General features: G+C 60.4%; 2 protein-coding genes and 1 pseudogene across 2 annotated transcripts in view; 1 reads left to right on the top strand and 2 right to left on the bottom strand.

Annotated features, from left to right (window-relative positions):
* Positions 1 to 3,731, top strand: part of CPNE5 (copine V) — a 111,502-nt gene extending 107,771 nt beyond the window's left edge. The window contains exons 16-20 of the mRNA XM_012646580.1: positions 67 to 194; positions 398 to 500; positions 1,251 to 1,308; positions 1,796 to 1,869; positions 2,986 to 3,731. Of these exons, the coding sequence (XP_012502034.1) occupies positions 67 to 194; positions 398 to 500; positions 1,251 to 1,308; positions 1,796 to 1,869; positions 2,986 to 3,204 (582 nt within the window). The 3' untranslated portion in view covers positions 3,205 to 3,731. The remainder of the gene's footprint in view (positions 1 to 66; positions 195 to 397; positions 501 to 1,250; positions 1,309 to 1,795; positions 1,870 to 2,985) is intronic.
* Positions 3,732 to 5,908: 2,177 nt separating this feature from the next.
* Positions 5,909 to 8,055, bottom strand: LOC105812197 (annotated as a pseudogene).
* Positions 8,056 to 11,717: 3,662 nt separating this feature from the next.
* RAB44 (RAB44, member RAS oncogene family) overlaps positions 11,718 to 17,905 on the bottom strand; it is a 31,538-nt gene continuing 25,350 nt past the window's right edge. The window contains exons 10-14 of the mRNA XM_012646592.1: positions 16,558 to 16,639; positions 15,637 to 15,751; positions 14,519 to 14,620; positions 12,985 to 13,061; positions 11,718 to 11,808 (exon numbers count right to left, since the gene is read on the bottom strand). Of these exons, the coding sequence (XP_012502046.1) occupies positions 11,718 to 11,808; positions 12,985 to 13,061; positions 14,519 to 14,620; positions 15,637 to 15,751; positions 16,558 to 16,639 (467 nt within the window). The remainder of the gene's footprint in view (positions 11,809 to 12,984; positions 13,062 to 14,518; positions 14,621 to 15,636; positions 15,752 to 16,557; positions 16,640 to 17,905) is intronic.

The raw sequence follows: 17,905 nt of genomic DNA, 5'->3' as shown, positions 1-17,905 counted from the left end.
CAGGCCTCCCGGCCCGGCTCTGTTCCTGCACATCCCCCACCGCCTCCCCGCCCTCCGTGCCCCCAGAACGGCAACCAAGAGAACCCCTCGTGCTGCGGCATCGACGGCATCCTGGAGGCGTACCACCGCAGCCTGCGCACCGTGCAGCTCTACGGCCCCACCAACTTCGCCCCCGTGGTCACCCACGTGGCCAGGTGAGTGCGGGGCCGCCGGACTCCCTCCCCGCAGCTCACAGGTCTGTGTTTCCACACCGGTCTCTTCCTGTGGACTTGCTTTTCAAGGAGCCCTGACCCTGAAGAGACCCCAAGAGCTGTCCCCCATAGTGTTCAGGGTCCTTGTTGTGGGGGGAGCGTGCCCAGAGCCCCGGGCAGACCTCAGCCTGCGCCGCCCTGCCCAGGAGCGCGGCGGCCGTGCAGGACGGCTCCCAGTACTCGGTGCTGCTCATCATCACGGACGGCGTCATCTCGGACATGGCGCAGACCAAGGAGGCCATCGTCAACGTGAGTGAGGATGGCGGGGGGTGTGTGGCTGGGGCGCAGTTTGAGGGGTCTCTTCCTCCCACTTTAGGGATACGCTGGGGGGTGGACTGGGGGGTGGCCTCTCCTTTCCCCCACCACCCTTGGGACCTGCTGCCGGCATCCGGCTCCTGGCTGGAGCCTCCTGGGACTCGCGGGAGGGCCGGGCGGTGGAGTGGGGGTGGACGGGGCCTGGCTAGTGAGCTCCGTGCCCAGCCCTCTACCGCAGTGGGCGGTGCACCCCTCCAGACTCCTGTGGCCCCCTCGCCAGCTGTCTGGAGGACTGTTGCACAGAGCCCTGCCGGCCTGGCCAGGCAGAGGAGGTGGGGGGCTCAGAGCGGGGGAGCCCAGGGACATGGCTCACCTGCCCGGTCTCCCTGTGAAACGCACCCCGCTGCGGCCGCACTGGCCCGTCCTCACAACCACATAAAAGAGGGGCCCTACGTGGCAGAGGCCCGGCGGCGGAGGAGGGGACGGGGCGGCTCGCACAAGCAGACCTGGGACCCACCTCTGCCTCCTTCCCTCTCCTCTTCTGGGGCCCCACCTTGGTATCCCTTGGTCTTTCTCTCTAACCTCCTGCCTGTCCCTGCCCCTTTCCTGTGTTTCTGTCTCTCCGTGTTCCCTCCTCTGTTTCTTCCCTGTCCCCGCCTCTCTTGTTTTGACCGGTGCCCTCTCCTTTCTCTCCACTGGCCCTTCGTTGGGTCCAACCTTCCCCCACGCCCTGCTGCCTTCCAGGCTGCCAAACTGCCCATGTCCATCATCATCGTCGGGGTGGGCCAGGCGGAGTTCGATGGTGAGTCCCGCGGCCGTCCCCCCTCTCTGTCCCGATCACCCACCCCCACCCAGTGCTTCCCCAGAGGCTCCAGGCCCCTGGAGAGGACCCTTCCCAAAAGAGCGGGCACTCACGCCTGGGCGCGTGTGGCTGGGTGAGTGTGCAGGGCGTGAGGGGGTGTTTATTTGCGCAGGGAGGGGTGTGTCAGGCCAGGGTGTGCGCCGCGCCCACGTCCCGAGGCTGTGGGGAGGAGGCCTGAGTCAGCCTTCGCCCCCCAGCCCCAGGAGCCTGGGGAGGGTGGGGAGCTGGAGCTCTGCGCCAGAAGTCTGAGGCTCGCCTGGCTGGGCTCCTCCTGTCTCCTGGCCTCAGTTTCCTCGTCTCCAACGTGGGCTGTGGGCCAATGGTCTCTGCCCTGGATTGGGCTGGGATTGGAGGACAAGTCCTGCCAGGCCCAGGTGTCCGCCACTAACCTGCCCCGCCCCCCGCCCTGCTGCCCCTCCCCGCGCAGCCATGGTGGAGCTGGACGGGGACGACGTGCGGATCTCCTCCCGGGGGAAGCTGGCTGAACGGGACATCGTCCAGGTGAAGCCCAGACCCTGCCTGCTGCATGGGAGATGCCGGAGCCCGTCTAGCCAGGCTGACCTCATGCCCCCTTTGGGGGCTTCCCTGGGGAAGGGCCCTGCAGGGAGGCGCTGGAAGCCCCAGAGTGACCTGGCCACCAGAGAAGGGAACGGGACTCGTCCTCAGGCCACACTTCTCTCTGGGCTGGACCCCTCCCTGCCATGTCCAAGACTCAGCCCCAACGTTGGTGCCCCGAACATGACCCAGACACTCTGCCAGCCCTCCCTGAGTCCCCAGGCCCCTGTAGTCTTGCGCTTTCTGTTGTTTTCTGCCTGGCAGCCTTCGCAGTGAGAGGTCAAACCCCTTGAAGGTGGAGGGGTGTCTTTAGTGCAGAGCCCTCTCCAAGGGCAGGCGCCCCTCGGTTAACTGAATCAATGTCTTCACACCCCCACGTAGGATGCAGAATGATGAGCAGAAAGGTCTTCGTCCTCAGGGATTTCCCAGCCAGCCAGGCAGATGCCCCTCAGCCAGCACTTCCCTCGGGAATCTGCAGACGGGGCCCTAGAGCTTAGGATATGCGGCGTAAAAAACTGACATTCTCCATACCCTCTTGGTTTAAAAAAGAGTATCCCGGGTTGGACGCCAAAGATGGGGCTGGGAGCCAGAGCGAGGGTAGTCTGGGAGGTGGGACCAGCCCCAGGCCAGGTCCCGGCGGCAGCAGTGAGGGAGGAGGCCAGGGAGGCCTGGCTTTGGGTGTCGCCAGATTAGCCCCAGAGAGACAAGGGGAGGAGAGAGGCCAGAGACGGGGCTCTGCGGAGAGCGGAGGGCACGTGCCACAGAGGTCAGGGGATGCAGTCAGCGTTCCCTGAGCACCTGCTGGGTGCCCCGCTTGCGGCTGAGACTTTGGAGCCCAGGGAATCTCGTTCCGTGGTGTGTGGTGGCGTGGAATAGGTGCTCAGTGACTGTCCGCTGAATGAAAGAACCGTGACTATGACACAGTCAGGGAATTCACCAAGGCGGGTTAAGTAAAGTGAGCAGAGGCTGGAGGTGGGGCGGGGACATGGCCCCAGGCCTGGAGATCTGGGGGGCTGGGGTCCAGTGGGAGGCACTGCCCGACTCTGCCTTCTCTCTCGCCAGTTCGTGCCCTTCCGGGACTACGTGGACCGCACAGGCAACCACGTGCTGAGCATGGCCCGCCTGGCCCGGGACGTGCTGGCCGAGATCCCCGACCAGCTGGTGTCCTACATGAAGGCACAGGGCATCCGCCCGCGCCCCCCGCCCGCAGCGCCAGCACACTCACCCCCGCAGTCCCCAGCCCGCACGCCCCCTGCCTCCCCCCTGCACACACACATCTGAACCTGCTCCACAGCAGGCCGCCGGCTGGGGCCTGGGGGCAGCCGGTGGAATGGTGGGCGGAGTCCCCAGACTCCCCACAGACGGCCTGCCTGGACTTTGGGACATCTGTGTGCCTGGGAGGCCGGCAGGGGACCACTGGAGACCCCCATTCAATTTCCTGGCCCCACTTACTGGCCAAACCCAGGGAGTTGGGGGGTACAGGTCTTGGAGGGGGTACAGGGTCTGGATCCCAGCTCTTCTCTTCTTCCCCAACACCTGGCTCTAGCCCAGCCAGAGAGGTGTGAAAAATAATCGGGGTCCCTGGGGTCCCCATCCCCCCAGGCATCTCTACATTGCTCACCTGTCCCTGAAGCCCGGGCTTGGCCTCCTCCGGCCCCTCCCCCATCCAGTGGCGTCTGCTCCTGTCCCCGGCCCCCACCTCGTTATCTATCCGGTGCCCTATTTCTTGTGACCTCTCCCAGGGACACTGTGTGCAGTGAGAGCCCTGTGGAGCCGTGGGGGCTGCGAGGGTGGACCCTGGGCCACAGGATGGGCCTGAAACAGGGGTTTTCAGCAGAGTCCTTTGAGGTGCCTCTCAAGCCCAGCGTGGCGTCGGCTCTAGACACGCAGATGCGCAGGCGCCGCCACGGTCCACTCCTAGCTCCGGGCACCCCGTTCTCCCTCCAGAGGCTGACAGGGCCCTTGGTGCCCCCTGCTCTGCCCGCCTGGGGGCCCGGCAAGGAGCAGCCCTGCTCTGGTGCCCGTGTGCCCCGCTCTTTGCCCTCTCAGCCCTGGGCACGAGCCTGCCTCCACCCTGCCTGCGGGGGAAACCCACGCACGGCCCTTCTGCCTTTCGGGCCTCAGTTTCCACGGGTACGGTGAGAGGGTTGGCCAGACAGGCCCAGTCTTCCTTCAGCTCCGACGTCCTGAGGGTCCGTACATCCCACGCCCAGCTCCCCCCACCACTCCTAACAAATGTGACCTTTCACCCCAGGCCGTCTTGGCTCTAGGGTCACCCTGTCTCATCCCATCACCCCAGACACACCCTGGTCCTTCATCCTTGGGCTTGGCATCTGAGCCGAGCTCTTGCCCCTGCCGTGGGCGGGGCGGGAAAGGGCTCTCGCGCGAGCCCCCGCCCTCTCGGGGCGGGTCACGCATGCCAGTCCCTCCTGTGCATGGGGCTCAGCCCGCCGGTCCCTCGTGCCGGGTGGAGGCAGGCCCCGCCCTGTCTGCTGCCCGGCTCCACTTGCCCCTGTCATGCATGATGGTGGTGTTTCTACGGTGTCTGGTCCTGTGCCCGTCTCTGACAATCTCTGTGGAATTTGCCTTAATCTGAAGTAAATTTGGTTCTTTTAGTAAAGTCCCTTGTTTTTCTTCTCCTCTGAAAAATGCAGCACAGATGCTGCTGCTCGGCAGTCCAGGTCCTCTTCTCTCTCCTCCCTCGGTGCTTTTGTTCAGCAGGGATTTCCTGAGCAGGCGCCACGCGCCACGCTCCGCTGGGCACTGGGGACGCCGCTGTGTCTCCGCGCTGCAGCAAACGCGCGAGTGAGCTGGGGACGAACAGCAAGCGTATGAACGCACGGGTCAATCACGTCACTGCGGGTATGGTGAGCGGGAGGAGAGACGATGAGGGTGGACAGTGGCGGGTGATGTTCTAGGCGAGGGGTCAGGGAGGGCCTCTCTGAGGAGGTGGCAGGGAGGAGAGCCCCAAGGAGGTGAGACCAGGAGCCAGGCTGGTATTCGGAGAGGGCTCCAAGGAGGGGAAGAGCGCTGAGGTCGGGCGGCGTGGGCGTTCGCAGGAGCGCAGGGAGGCCGCAGCTGAGTTGGGAAGGGAAGGTGCGGGAGAGGGCTGGGGGTGAAGAAGCCAGAACGCACAGGGCCTTATAGTCTGGGGGGCCTTTGGCGTTTACTCTGAGTGAAACAGCAAGTGAGAGAGGCCACACGATCACTTCCTTGCGTGTGATCACTCAGTCACTCGTCTCACATCAAGTACCCACTGAATATTAGCGCCGGGCCCCACTCAGGTGTTGGAGGCTCACGCACGGAGTCGTACGCTCGGGGGATCCCCTGCTCCAGGGGGGCAGTGAGCTACAATCGTGGGGTACTGACGCCAGGCCGACGGGAGGGGCCGGAGGCTGTGGGCACCAAACGGGGCTCCTGGCCCGGCATGGATGACTCACGGGCCGTGAGCCCATGACAGGTTCCTGCCCTCCGTGCAACGGGGCCATCGCTCCTCCCCTGCAGGGCTGTCGTGTGGCCAGAGTGACAGGTAGCACGTGCACAGGATGTTGTGACAAGTGCCCGGGACACACTGTGCTTTAGGTGCACAGGAAACACCGTTTTCCTCCCCTTGTCCCTCTTCACGTATAAATCCCTGTGGCCATGAGGGGCCAGCATCACAGTGGAAGGGGACACACCCCTTTTCCAGGCGAGTTTGTTCTCGGATTAGCCCTCCAGGGAGCCATTCCCAACCTGCGTGTCACAAGGAATTCAGTACTAATTATTCCGAAGTTTGGGACTTGTTTACTTCTTACGATTTTATAGTGAATTAGCTGATTCATGGCTGTCCCTGTAATTAGACGCCCCTCTGACCTGCATTCCGATATGCTTTGAGTGGGAACGGGGTGGGGTCGCAGCTCGGCAGAAGGGAAGTTCCCAGAACCGCTCCGTGGGCACCGTGGGAACGTGTTGGGAGGAGACGCCTGCCTGGCAGACAAACCGAGGCTCAGAGCCGCTGCCCCAGGACGGGACAGGATGCCGAGGGCGTCTGTTGTGCCCGACGCTGTAGCTTCTCTCCTGAGTTCCTTCCCAAGGTGTGTTCCACAGGATGCTGGTTCCCTGGCGTGGAGTTTGGGAAACCACCTGCTGTGAGCCCCTGTCAGAGAATCTAAATGGCCTTTAGGATTTCCAAGGCTCTGATAAGTCCTACAGCGAAGATTTCAGTTTGACTTGGTGCAACACAATGTTTCCCAGGCTTTTCACCAGAGAATCAGGGCATGTGCGCATGTGTGCGTGCATGTGTGTGTGCGTGCGTGTGTGTGTGTGTGTGTGTGTGTGTGTGTGTGCGGTGTGTGTTTAGCTGGTAATGCCATCATCAAGCAGAACATGCTGTCTTGGGGATTTCAGCAGAGACAGTGTCCCTGGTTTCCAGGCCAACACGGAAGACTGAGGCCTGCTCCAGGGAGGCCGGTGGGTGGGGAAGATGGAGCCCTCAGCTTGGGCTCTGGAGAGAAGGAAGAGGCCCTAAAAGAGATCCCCGCCCCAGCTACCTCAGGGGAGACACCGCGGGGAAGAAGGGAGGATGTTCTGACACTCACAGGCACAGACTCATGGCTCCATGGTGGACTTTTTATTTTTGTTCCCATCTTGGGCCAAGGGGTGTGCGGGACAGAGCTGCAGAGGGGTGGGCAGAGAAGGGAGGGGCACTGAAAGGCACTCCCGGGCTCTGAGCCCCAACCCGGGCTGCAGCTGTCCCCCCAGCTCTGGCCTTCAGAATTGAGGACCGCAGGCTGCAGCCCCCAGATCATTCCTCCGCCTACTTCTCCGCCTTTGGAAGCGCCTCTGCCACCCTCTTTTCCACTCACTTCAGATGCCCCTGAATTGATAAAATGGTAACAGTAGCCACGACCAACACGCATACGTATGCACTAAGCACCAGACACAATTCTACGCGCCCTACATGTGTTTAGTGAATTCGTCCTCGTAACAGAAGATGAATGTGAAGAAGGTGCAACTGAGTGTCAGCCCTTCCACCACCCTGGCCTCTGAGACCCCCACTGGGCCCCACGGGCCAGGCTGGACTCTTTCCATCCCCGTGGCTGCCCCTCCCACACCTCTGGGACGCCTGGCTGTCAATGGCCTACAGAAGAGGTCCCGGAGTCCTGCTCGGAAGGGGCGGGAGAGGTAGAAGCAGAGGATGGGGCTGACTGCACAATTGGAGTAGGCCAGGATGGTGCAGAGGCTGGAGGCCACAAAAGCCTCCAGTGTGGAAGGCAGGAGGTCCGTGGCCGCCACACAGCCCAGCACGGAGCAGGGGCCCCACATCAGCACGAAAACCAGCAGCGCCACGAGGATGAGCCCTGTGTTCTCTTGGTGCTCCTGGATGCTCTCCCCGTGGGACCTCGCAGCCACGGCCGCAGCAGCCAGCACATGTGGCTGGAAGAGCAGCCCAGCCCCAGCAGGCGGGGCAGGAAGGCCAGGGCTCCCAGCAAGGCGAAGTAGCAGGAGGTCCGAGCCAGGCTCAGGAGCAAGAGGCAGGCCCGGGTCGTGGGGGCCCCCGCCGTCTCCCCCTCCACTGCCACCTGCTGGAATAGCCAGTCGGGCAGGGACGCAGTGAGGCCCAGGACCCACATGGCCCCACACAGCAGCAAGCGGGTGCCCCGGCCAGCTAGTAAGGCCACATCAGGCCGGGCCGCGGCCACAGGGCACAGAAGAGCTGTGGCCACCATGCTGCAGAAGGTGCAGAACATGGTGGCCATGTTGGCGGCCTGGCTGGTGGTGCAGACGGCAGGGTGCAGCCCCCGGCGTGTGGCAGGAAGCTCCGCAGCAGGAGGAGCAGGTCGGATAGCGTGATGTTTGCCATGAGGCTGTTGGTCAGGGCGAGGAGCGGGTGGGGGCGCCTGGGCCCCGGCCCACCGCCAGCAGCATAAGCCGTTGGCCAGCAGCCCCGCCGGCAGGATGGCACCGCAGACCCCGGGATGGCTGAGCCGGAGCAGTCGCACAGGTGTGGTGGCGAAGGAGGCAGTGAACGTGGCGTTGGGCTCCGTTCTGTGGCAGACACAAGGACAGCGCAGGAAACAGCCCCAAGGCCGCTTCCCCTGCCCCTGCTGAGCCCCCTCCTTCCACAGCCCCCGCGTACAGCGGCCCACACATGTGCCTGCCCTGGCACACATCGGCCCCTCCAGACCCCACGGCAACCTGATGGGATGGGCCCCATCAATGCCTGAGTTCAAATCCTGACGCTGCTACTTGGCAGCTCTGGGGCCTTGGGAGGATTGATTACTTAATGTTCCTCTACCTCAGTAACGCCTTGTGATATCTTTATTTCTAAAATTTCTGCAGGGAGTACAACTTGCTTTTATAATCTGATAAAGATCACACACACACATCTATGAAATAGGCAGATTTAACTTAATTCGCAGTTAAAATGAGAAAGAGAATACGGAAGGGCTTTGAAAAAGTGTAAAAAGCTGTGACCAGCGGTTCCAAGCTTGTCTTCGCATTGGGATCACCTGGGGAGTTTCAAAAACACAGAAGCCCCAGAAACACGATTTATTAGTCTGGGGTCTGGCATGTTTGAAAGGTCCCAGCTGAGTCTTGGGCAGACCGGCGTGGGCACCACCGCCCTCCGGGTTGTGCCGTGCGAGTCCCTGGCAAGGCGAGGGGAGGCTGCACCCAGCTGCCAGTCCTTCCTCCTCGCCCACCCGTGTCCCGTCCCACAGCCCTCCCCCACTCAGGAGGATGTGGCAAGCACCCCGTGCCTTAGCTGCTCCCTAATTTGGGAGTATTTCCTAAGCGTTTCTCTGCGCCAGGCCCTGCGGATCCGGCAGCACACAAGGCAGCCCAGAGGGGTCCTGACTGCAGTTTCCTCCGCGTTTCTCCTGCACGGGGCGCCTGGGAGAGACCCTTCTCTTGCGTCCGAAGCCAGGTTTGGAGGCGTCCCTGAGCCCCTCCTGCAGAGCCCTGCCTGCAGGACTGGCGTGGTCTCCCAGGCCCCAGGGCAGCTGAGCAGAGCCTGCGGGGACCTCCGTGAGTTCTGATGCCAACGCCCCTCTGGGGGCCCAGACTCTGGATCCAGGGACCGCAGGGGAAGGAGGAAATGAGGGACCTGCCCAAATACCCCAACCGCCCTGGACGAATGCGGTGGGTCGGCCACTTTCCTGCCATTTGTCATCGCCTTCTCCTCTCTTGTTCCTGACCCACAGCCGCCATGCCACGGACTATTTCCGGAGAGGAGGTGGGGAGGGCAAGAGGCTTGCGGGACTTGGCCCTGCTCCGCCCAAGCATCCACTTCTTGCTGTGAGAAGTTCCAAAACCCAAGGGTTAAGCTTTCGGGGACTGGAGCCGGGTTTGAGGCCAGCTCCAGCACTTGCTGGTTATGTGACTGCATCACTCTCCTCGTCTGTCAAACGGGGACAGTAACGTGCCAGTCGCATGGCGTTGACGTGAGGATTAAATGAGGTACTAGGAGTCAAGTGCTCAGAACGGGGCCTGGCACGTCACAGGCGCTGCGTAGAGGATGGCTGCCGTTCTGCCCGCGCCCACCCTCAGTTCCAAAAAGCTCTCTTCTCCTGGAGTTCCTGCCCCACCTCCATTCTGCCCCCCGCCCTCCCCTTCTCAGTCCACACCAAGAGCCCCCTCAGCCCAGTCCTACCTTCCTTAATCAGCCTCGAGCCGAGTTGTAGCCAGGGGCCCCCTTGGCTGACATGCTGTGAGAACTTGCCACCTGCCTGAAAGTTCACTCTGAAGTCTACCGCGAGTCCCTCCTGCTGTTGTCCTTACCCACCTCGTGCCGCTCTGAGGTTCCTGGGCCCTGCTTGCCAACTGGCGAGCCCTTCAACACTGGGAAAGTCTGGTGGCCCCTGTGCACCTGGCCCCTGCCTGGAAGGCGGATCCAGCCAGAGGAAGGCAACGGAGGGTTCTGGGTGGTCCCTCCCAGCGCCCCGCCGCTAGGGCACCTGAGCTGCCTGAGGCCAGAGCAGAGTGAGATGGGAGGGGCAGGCCTGGGGACCACTCCTGCACTGGGCCCCGCAAAGGATAAGGGGCTCCGTCTGCTCTGCTGGCTCCCTCGGGAGTCACACCTGCCTCCCTGCCCATTAACCCCCTGGCCCACAGGACAGAGATGGCGGTGCCTGCCGGGGCCCTGGACCCCAGAGAGAGCCATGAGCAACGGCAGGACCTGCCCCCACCCTCAGCCAGGGCCGGGACTCACTCGTTCCAGTCCCTGCACGCAGGGCTTGTGGGCTGGGGACAGGGTCGGAGAAGGGAGAAGACAATGGGGGAGGAAAGAACCAGCGAGAGGCCCAGTAAGAGGATCAACTGGCCGGATCACAGGACTCATCCGCAGATAGCCTGAAGGTGGCATGGGCTCCCTGGAGGGCATCTAACCCAGCCTTTGCTGGCTTCTGATGCTAGAATCTTCTCCGCCTCACCTCCTGCCAAGTGTCACCTGGCTCTGGCTGTGTGCCTCAGGTGACGGGGAGCTCACTGCTGCCGAGGCAGCCCTCGTAGAACCGAGAGAGGGATGGGGCCAGGAGCTAAGACTTCGCTTAACCCGGTGGCAACGGGGCTCTGCCCTCCGCCACCTGCTCTCCTCAATCTGCTTCATCCTCTCTCTGTAACTGTCCCTGGACCCGTCTTCGCTGGTCTCTCTGTGAAACTGAAGTCTCCTCCGATTCAGCCGGGGAGTCCCCCAGTGCCTGAATGGTTGCCAAGTCCCAAACTCAGTGCCGGCTTGTACCGGACATTCAGTTGGTGGTGATGGCAAGATGTGACAGGCATTTGCCACAAACACAGACAACAGGGGACAGGCCGACGGGAGAGGGGCTGTCTCTCTGACTCCCCGAGGGCACTAGGCGCTCTGGCCCTGGGCTATAAGGTGCAGCCACCTTTCAGGAGGTCACAGTTGTGGGGCTCCAGGAACTCCTGCCGAAGCTCCAAAGGGAAGCCTGTCAGTGAGTCTGAATCCAGGGTCCCCGCTGCTCCCCAGGCCACACCAGCCACACCCCAGCTGTGCCTCACATGCGTCCAGAGACTGACAGCTCAGGGCAGAGGGCTGCCCCTGGGGACGCTGTGGCACTGGGGCAGGGGGCAGAGCTCCCGAATGTGACCCCTTGGAGGTGGATAATGGGGAAAGGAGCGAGTTGGGGCTCAGGGAGACCCGAGGGCATCGGGGCCTGTCGGGGGCCATCAGAACATCACTCTTCCCCAGGCATGGATCCTGCACTCGCAAATATCACAGCAACAACGAGCGCAGCAAGGGCGGCAACGCCCCGCCGGGCAGAGAGCATCGAGACTGCTTCCACGAACGGAGGACTTCGTAATTAACAGATTGTACCCATTAGGAATCGGCACCAAAGCAAGCGCCTGGAAAAGTGTCTTTCCTCCTTCTCAGCCTTTCTTTCCTGTTTATCTGTAGAATACCCCGTCATTGTAGAAAACCTGAAAATACAAATATGTATAAAGAGGAAAATAACACCCCCTCACAATCACCCTATCATTTTACCACCCACAGATATGTAGCCAATATTTTGGTGTATTTTCCTTAAGCTGGTTTTCTAGACTTTTCCTTTCTTTAAAGAGTTGTAAAGAATACCCCCGGCCCCCAAGCCTTATTTACAAAGCGAAGTCCTTCTCTGGAGGGCAGAGGGCAGAGGTAACACAGCCTGCGCCCTGGACACCAAGTTCTGATTTGAGGAGAATGTTCCTGAACTTCCAAGCTTGTCCTGTCCGTCGTTGCTGTGTCCTGTGAGGCAGGATGGGAGCTGGGGGAGGGGGAACCCAGGGGGGTGGCCGTGTCCGGACAGGACAGGCAGTCAGGAGCAGCAGCCGGCTCTCTTGCGCGGGCTCTTGGGGGCCACCTCCACCAGCGAGCCCTTCAGGCGGTCCTCTTGCGTCTTGAGTGCCCTGCGTGAGGATGCACAGGCATCGGCCCTCTCTCACCTCCCGGGAGCAGCACGGAGGGGCCCTGGGTGTGGCTGCGGGGCTGGGAGGCTGCACCCTGACCACCCCCAGCAGCTCGGCCCCCACCCTGCACTCCACACGGGAGCCGCAGAGACTTCGGCCTTCTGACTCTTTCTGGCACTCCTTCGGGCCTGCCGTGTGCGGGCGCCGTGTGCGGGGCTCTGTTACTACAGAGAGGCCAACATTCCCTGCCTCGAGTAGTGAGGGAGGGAGACCTGCAACCAGGAGTGACCCTGGATCAGGGGAGCACGCAGAGGACCTCATGCCGGGTCCTGGGGGCATTCGGGGAGGAAGGAGGTAGTATCTGAGCCAAGACCTGAGCCATGGACAGGGTTTGCTGGAAGAAAGAGGGGCGCGTCCTGGGCAGAGGGCCAAGGTTCAGGGTGGAGAGAGAGCTTGGGGGCTGGGAAGTATTTATTCACAGGATATTTGCCACGTGCACCTGGAGCTCATCTGCTCTGGCACCCGTCACCCCTTACTCATTTTATTCATTTACCGAGCACCTGGTATGAGCCAGGCCCTAGGTATGGAGGGAGGGGCTGACGAAGCAGACATGGCCTTGCCCTCCTGGACAAGCAAACAGACAAATGCATACCTAATTACGACAAATGTCAATCTGACAATGAAGGACACAGACGGAGCTGTGATCTAAAGTGGGATCGGGAGGGGGTGGTCAGGGAGGGCGTCTCAGTGGTTGGAGCTCGGTGTGTGTGTGTGTGTGTGTGTGTGAGAGAGGGGGGGGGGGGGAGAGGGAGAGAGAAAGAGAGCAGGGGAGACAGCACTAGAGAGGGTACAAGCATCTGGATTTTATTCTAAATCCATGGAAGGCTGGGGGCAGGAGACAGACACTCCCTTTCCCAGTCCACTTCACAGATGAGAAAACTGAGGCTCAGAGAGGGGAAAGGGCGTCTGGGGAGGGATACAGCTAATGGGAATGGTCAGGCTGGAGTCAGGAGACTCTCAGTGCAGTGCTCTCTCCCTCCCTGTTAGGAAACTAGGTGCTTCCTTGACCCCTTTCCTCAGAATGGGCCTTGCCTTCCCACACAGGAGTCAGGAATGGGGCTGGAGACTGTTCCAGAGGATTCTGTGTGGCGAGGGGTAGGGTGGAGCAGCACTCACCGGGCCAGGTTCACCATGGGCTCCAAGATGTTGTGACCCAAGGCGGCACTGCACTCCCCAAAGGAGACCCCCAGCTCCTGCAGGCCAGACAGGGAAGGGCATGCGTGCCTGTGGGAGACCACCGAGAGGCCAGGTGCAGTCCCAGCCACCAAAGTCCCGCCCCCTGCTCCCCCAAGCCCGCCTCCACGGGCGGCGCAGCCCCGGCTCAGTGTGGCCCGTGGCCCCCAGCTGGGTCCCTCCACCCTGGCTGGCCAGGGTGTCAAGGACACAACCCGGAGACATACACTGCCTTCAGAGTGACCTGGAAAGCCTGCATCCCAACTTGGAGAAATGCTCTGGGAACGTTTTATAAATGTGACTTACGTTTCTGGATTTCAAAAATATTTCACTGGGGGAAATAATGGAAGATACCGCATAAAAAGTATAAGTACAGATACAACCCACTGATGTCAGCGTTCGGGTATCTATTCCCATTCTGTTTCATGTACCCCTGTTATGGAGCGGGGGGGGAGGGGGTGCTAATCGTCCCTGTACTGTTAGATCAAACCCTACGGAATCGCTGTTTTGGTGGCCCCGGCCTGCACCTACCCACCTACACCTAGATTCGTAGCTGCTTTTCCGATTCCACATCATATCATAAGCGTTTCCCCCACACCCTTAAATATCTTTCCAGAACAGGGTTCTTCACAGCAAATACTGGCCTCTCAAATGGACCTCCACAATTTAACCACCAACGGCTGCCAAATGTTTGTTCTAGTAAATAATACTGTAAAAACACCCTCATATAAACATGTCTGATCATACACGATACATGGGTATCCACTACGTATTCCTTTAGGGACTACATTTCCGGTTGTTCCCCTAGGAAGAATTGCGGGAGGACGACTACATCAAAGGGATGAGCTACTGCTTTTAAGAAAAAAAAAATTCTCGCGGACCAGGAGTGGCGACAATGACCTCATGGTTATGAGAACCGAGAGGGGAGACGGGAAGGAAACACAGCGTGGAAATGCCCGGAGGGCCCGTGTGAGGGAGTGAAGAGTGATTTCCCCCTTCTTTATCACTGCCCGGGTTTTCCAGAATGTGGCTAAGCACCATTCATAAATAAATGGTCCCCACTGTCTGGCAGTGGCGCTTTCGATGTCATCTTCCCAAGGAAAAGTTTGAGTCTTAAGACAGAATACATTAGAAGGGAACATGTTAATTAGAGACCGGAGATAAAATTAAGATTTGATTGGGAATTTTAAGTGAAGCTATTTAAAACCCTTTTCCAGCCTGCAGATATTTTTCTGTAGGCTGGGACACCGTGTGGGAGCTTGCTGATGCGACAGTGAGGTTCAGCTCGCCCGCGTTGCGGCCGCGCGTCTGCGCGCCACTGAGCCGGCGGCGGCAGAGGCGGCCGGGCTGCCTTTGGCCAGGGCAGGGGCAGGAACGGGCAATCCCGGTGGCCCACTCCAGGGAGACCCCTTCACTGTCTGCCAGGGAGGCGTCTGCCCGGGCCAGGCGGGGGGGGGGGGCCGTGCCCGGCACTTACCTGGGCCAGCTGCTGCCCAGCCTCGGTGGGCACTTGCCGCTCCTCCTCGCAGTCCGTCTTGTTCCCCAGGAGAAGGATGACCACCCCGTCCGAACCTGCGTCCTGCACACAGAACGTGTTCTCTCAGCCACAGCCCCTGCGTGCCGGGCCCGGGGGATTCGGCCTCCTCTCCTACAAGATGACAGCGTGCCCTGCACGGGTGCCCTCCCAGGTCACACCCACTCCACATACTTCTCACCCGGACGCTTCCCCCATCTGCCTACAAACATCTCACCTACTATTCAAGGCTAGCCTCAACGGCCCTTCCCCTAGGAAGCCTCCCTGGATTGCTCCTGCCCATGCCCCTCTTTTCCTGCGTGTGTGACCAGTCCAGTGTTTGACATACAGGCTGCCTTGGCACGTTTCCTAAGTGTTCCGTGAACAATAACAACAGCTTCTGATTACCGTTTGCTATACACCAGGTGCTGTGCTGAAAGCAATTGTGTCAGTTAGCCCTCACGACCCCCCTATGAGAGAAGTCAGGAAACTGAAGCTCAGAGAGGTTAAGTCACTTGTCCAAAGTCACACAGTTAGGGTGGGACAGTGGGATAGTGGGATTCAAACCCAGGTCCTGTCAGACCCCAGAGCCCAGCTCTCCTCCTCACACATTATCTTACCTTGCTTCTTTTGCATCTCTTCAACTAGACTAGAAACTTCTGGAAAGAAGACAACATGACTAACTTCATACCCCTCTGCTGTGCTAGCGCACACTGCAGAATTCCAGTAGCTATGCACTGAGTGTGTATGTGGGGAAAAACAGAGGAATTATCACTTGCAGTGGCACTAGACCTGCGTCATCCTCAGGTGTAAGAAGGCATCACAAACAGAGCTGCTGTATGTAGGAAAGAAATGTTCACAGGATAAAGGAAGTAGTTTGGTTTGAAGGCTGTACCATGTGGTCGTGGTTTCTTTGTACTACTATGCTCCCAGCTCATCCAACCACATGACTTCAGTGGGTTGCGTCACCCATATGTGCTGTTGTGTCATTTGTAATCCTGGGAGAAAAGGGGGAGTGGGCAGGATACAAGCTCCCTCTTGACTCCAAAAACTTGTGCCCACCCCAGCGGCCATCTGCTCACCTGGAGACAGCTCAGCCAGTAGCGCACGTGGACAAAGCTCTCCTGGGAGGTGACGTCGTACATGAGCACCGCCCCATCAGCCTTGCGGAGCAGCTGCTGTGTCACGCTGTGGTATCTGCCAGAGAGTCTGCGTGAGGCCACGCCAGGCAGCGGCCCCAGGTCCCCGCCTCTCTCAGCCTCAGCCACTCTGTCTGCATCTCCCTCGGCTTCCCACAGAAGGCGTGCGCGTGCCTTCCTGCCCACGGCAGAGTCACCGTTGACGAGGCTCATGGCTCTCGTCAGCTCTCAGCTCTCCTGGCTCGAATCGCAAAGGACCAAAGGCTGCTCAGTGAAAATTCTCCCTCCCCGTTCCCCATCCTGCAACCACTCGGTGCCCCTCCCCAGAGGCAACCAAGGCTACCAGTTTCTTAAATATTATCCCAGAGATGTTTCCTGTATATACGCATACGCGAGGGCTGTCCGGAAACACCCAGCCGTGTAACCGTTCTCGTTCTATTTCACATATACACACATACGCGAACGCATCTTTCTCCCCTGCTTTATACAAATTCGGTGTAAAACATTCCTTGTGCTCAGCAATATTCAGTATTCTGCGCTTCGTTTTTCCAGTTAACGAGATATCTTGGAGACATTTCCCGATTAGTAAACAGAGACGGTCCTCAGCCTTTTTCGTGGCTTTATAGTGCTTTCAGAAGGACAGGTGGTTGGGTGGCCATCCCCGAGGGCCACGTCGGGGTGGCGCTGACATGCGCCCGAGGGGCCTCTGGGTCTGCGGCTCCGTCTGCCACAACTCGGGCCCGACCCGTCTCTCCTTGCCTGGCCTCCTGAACGCTTAGGGGAGGCCGGCCCAGCGGCGCCGGCGGCCTCTCGCCCTCCACCCCGCTACACACGGGCCAGCGACTGACACAGACGGCGCGTTACCTCTCCTGGCCCGCCGTGTCCCAGAGCTGCAGCGCAAAGCACTGGCTGTCCACCAGCAGGTTTTTGACCCGAAAATCCACTCCTAGGACACACAGAAGGGGTTAAGGCCTGCTTTCGAGTCCCCATCCAGGACTCTTAGCTAAGGCCTGCCCTGGTAAACACCTGTCCCCAACACCAGCCGCCGTGGGACAGAGCCTCAGGCTGCTGGGTGTCCCCTCAGCTCTCCAAACCCCACCCGTACTCAAGGGCCCGCTTCCTCCGAGAAGCCCTCGCAGACCCTAGTTCTTGCACGCATCCTCCCCCTCAGCGAGACAGGAGGGCAGACAGCAGCCCAGAGGGCGGGAGGAGCGCCAGCTTCAGGGATGGCCAGCCTCTACACAGCTGCCTGACCTTGGGCAAGCCGCCGCCCCTCTCTGAGCCTCCTGCCTCGCCAGCGAGGTGGAATTTAGGGAGACCCACGTTGCAGGGTGGGTGGGGGGATTAAATGCCTCTGTCTAAGGTTCGGCCTGGTTTCTGGAGGGTGCTGGAGAAGCGGTAATTTTCATTATCACGGTGATTTCTCCTGTCCCGGAACCCCAGCCCCTCACATTTCACAGACCCACCCTTCCCTGTGGTCATAGTTCCAGACCCTTCCTGTCCCTGGGAACACAGGGAAATGCCAGGGATGTTTGGAATCTTGGGCTGCACCTTCCTGCCAACCCCCACTTTCCAAGGAAAGCAGGTGGCATGGGGCGGGGCAGGATGGATGGGGAGGGCTGCTTTGTCCCCGTCCTCACCCTCTTTCCTAATGGAGTCCTGAGCTGCAGGGCCCACTGCAAGCCCCGGGCCAGCTCTCAAAAGAGGAATCTCCTCATATATATGAGCAATGCCGGGCTCAGGCCTGAGCCCGCAGAGACCCAGCTCAAGGCCTCTTATGGTGACCCCCATAAGCACCTGCTGCTGCCCCTTGGTGGTGGCTGAAACCACAGACTCCCTCCCTCCCCTCCCCCAAACTCTCCACAAGGAAGCTGGGAGAAGTGGCAGCCTCCGGAGGCCCGGCCCCAGCAAGACAGTGAAGCAGGATTTGTCGGTAGCATCCACTTGGCTTTACTGCCCTCTCTCCTGAGGGTCATGAGAAGCCCCAGGTCTGCAGGAACCTCTGAGGTCATCTGATCCAACCTCCGTGTGATAAATGTCCATCCTCTGCTTAAATGCCTACGTGTCGTCTCCTCAACGACGCCGACAGCTCTTCCTCGCATCTGATAACTCCCCAGCGCTGCCGCTTCTCACCCTGCCCACCCCTCGCTGATCCACCCACGAGTCCCCACACCTTCCCCAAATGTGTTGCAACTTAACTGCATAAACTGTC

This window comes from Propithecus coquereli, unplaced genomic scaffold (genome assembly GCF_000956105.1).
Source record: "Propithecus coquereli isolate 6110/MARCELLA unplaced genomic scaffold, Pcoq_1.0 Scaffold248, whole genome shotgun sequence".
Lineage (NCBI taxonomy): Eukaryota > Metazoa > Chordata > Mammalia > Primates > Indriidae > Propithecus > Propithecus coquereli.
Note: the sequence above shows the minus strand (reverse complement) of the source record. Positions and strands in the feature narration are given on the sequence as shown.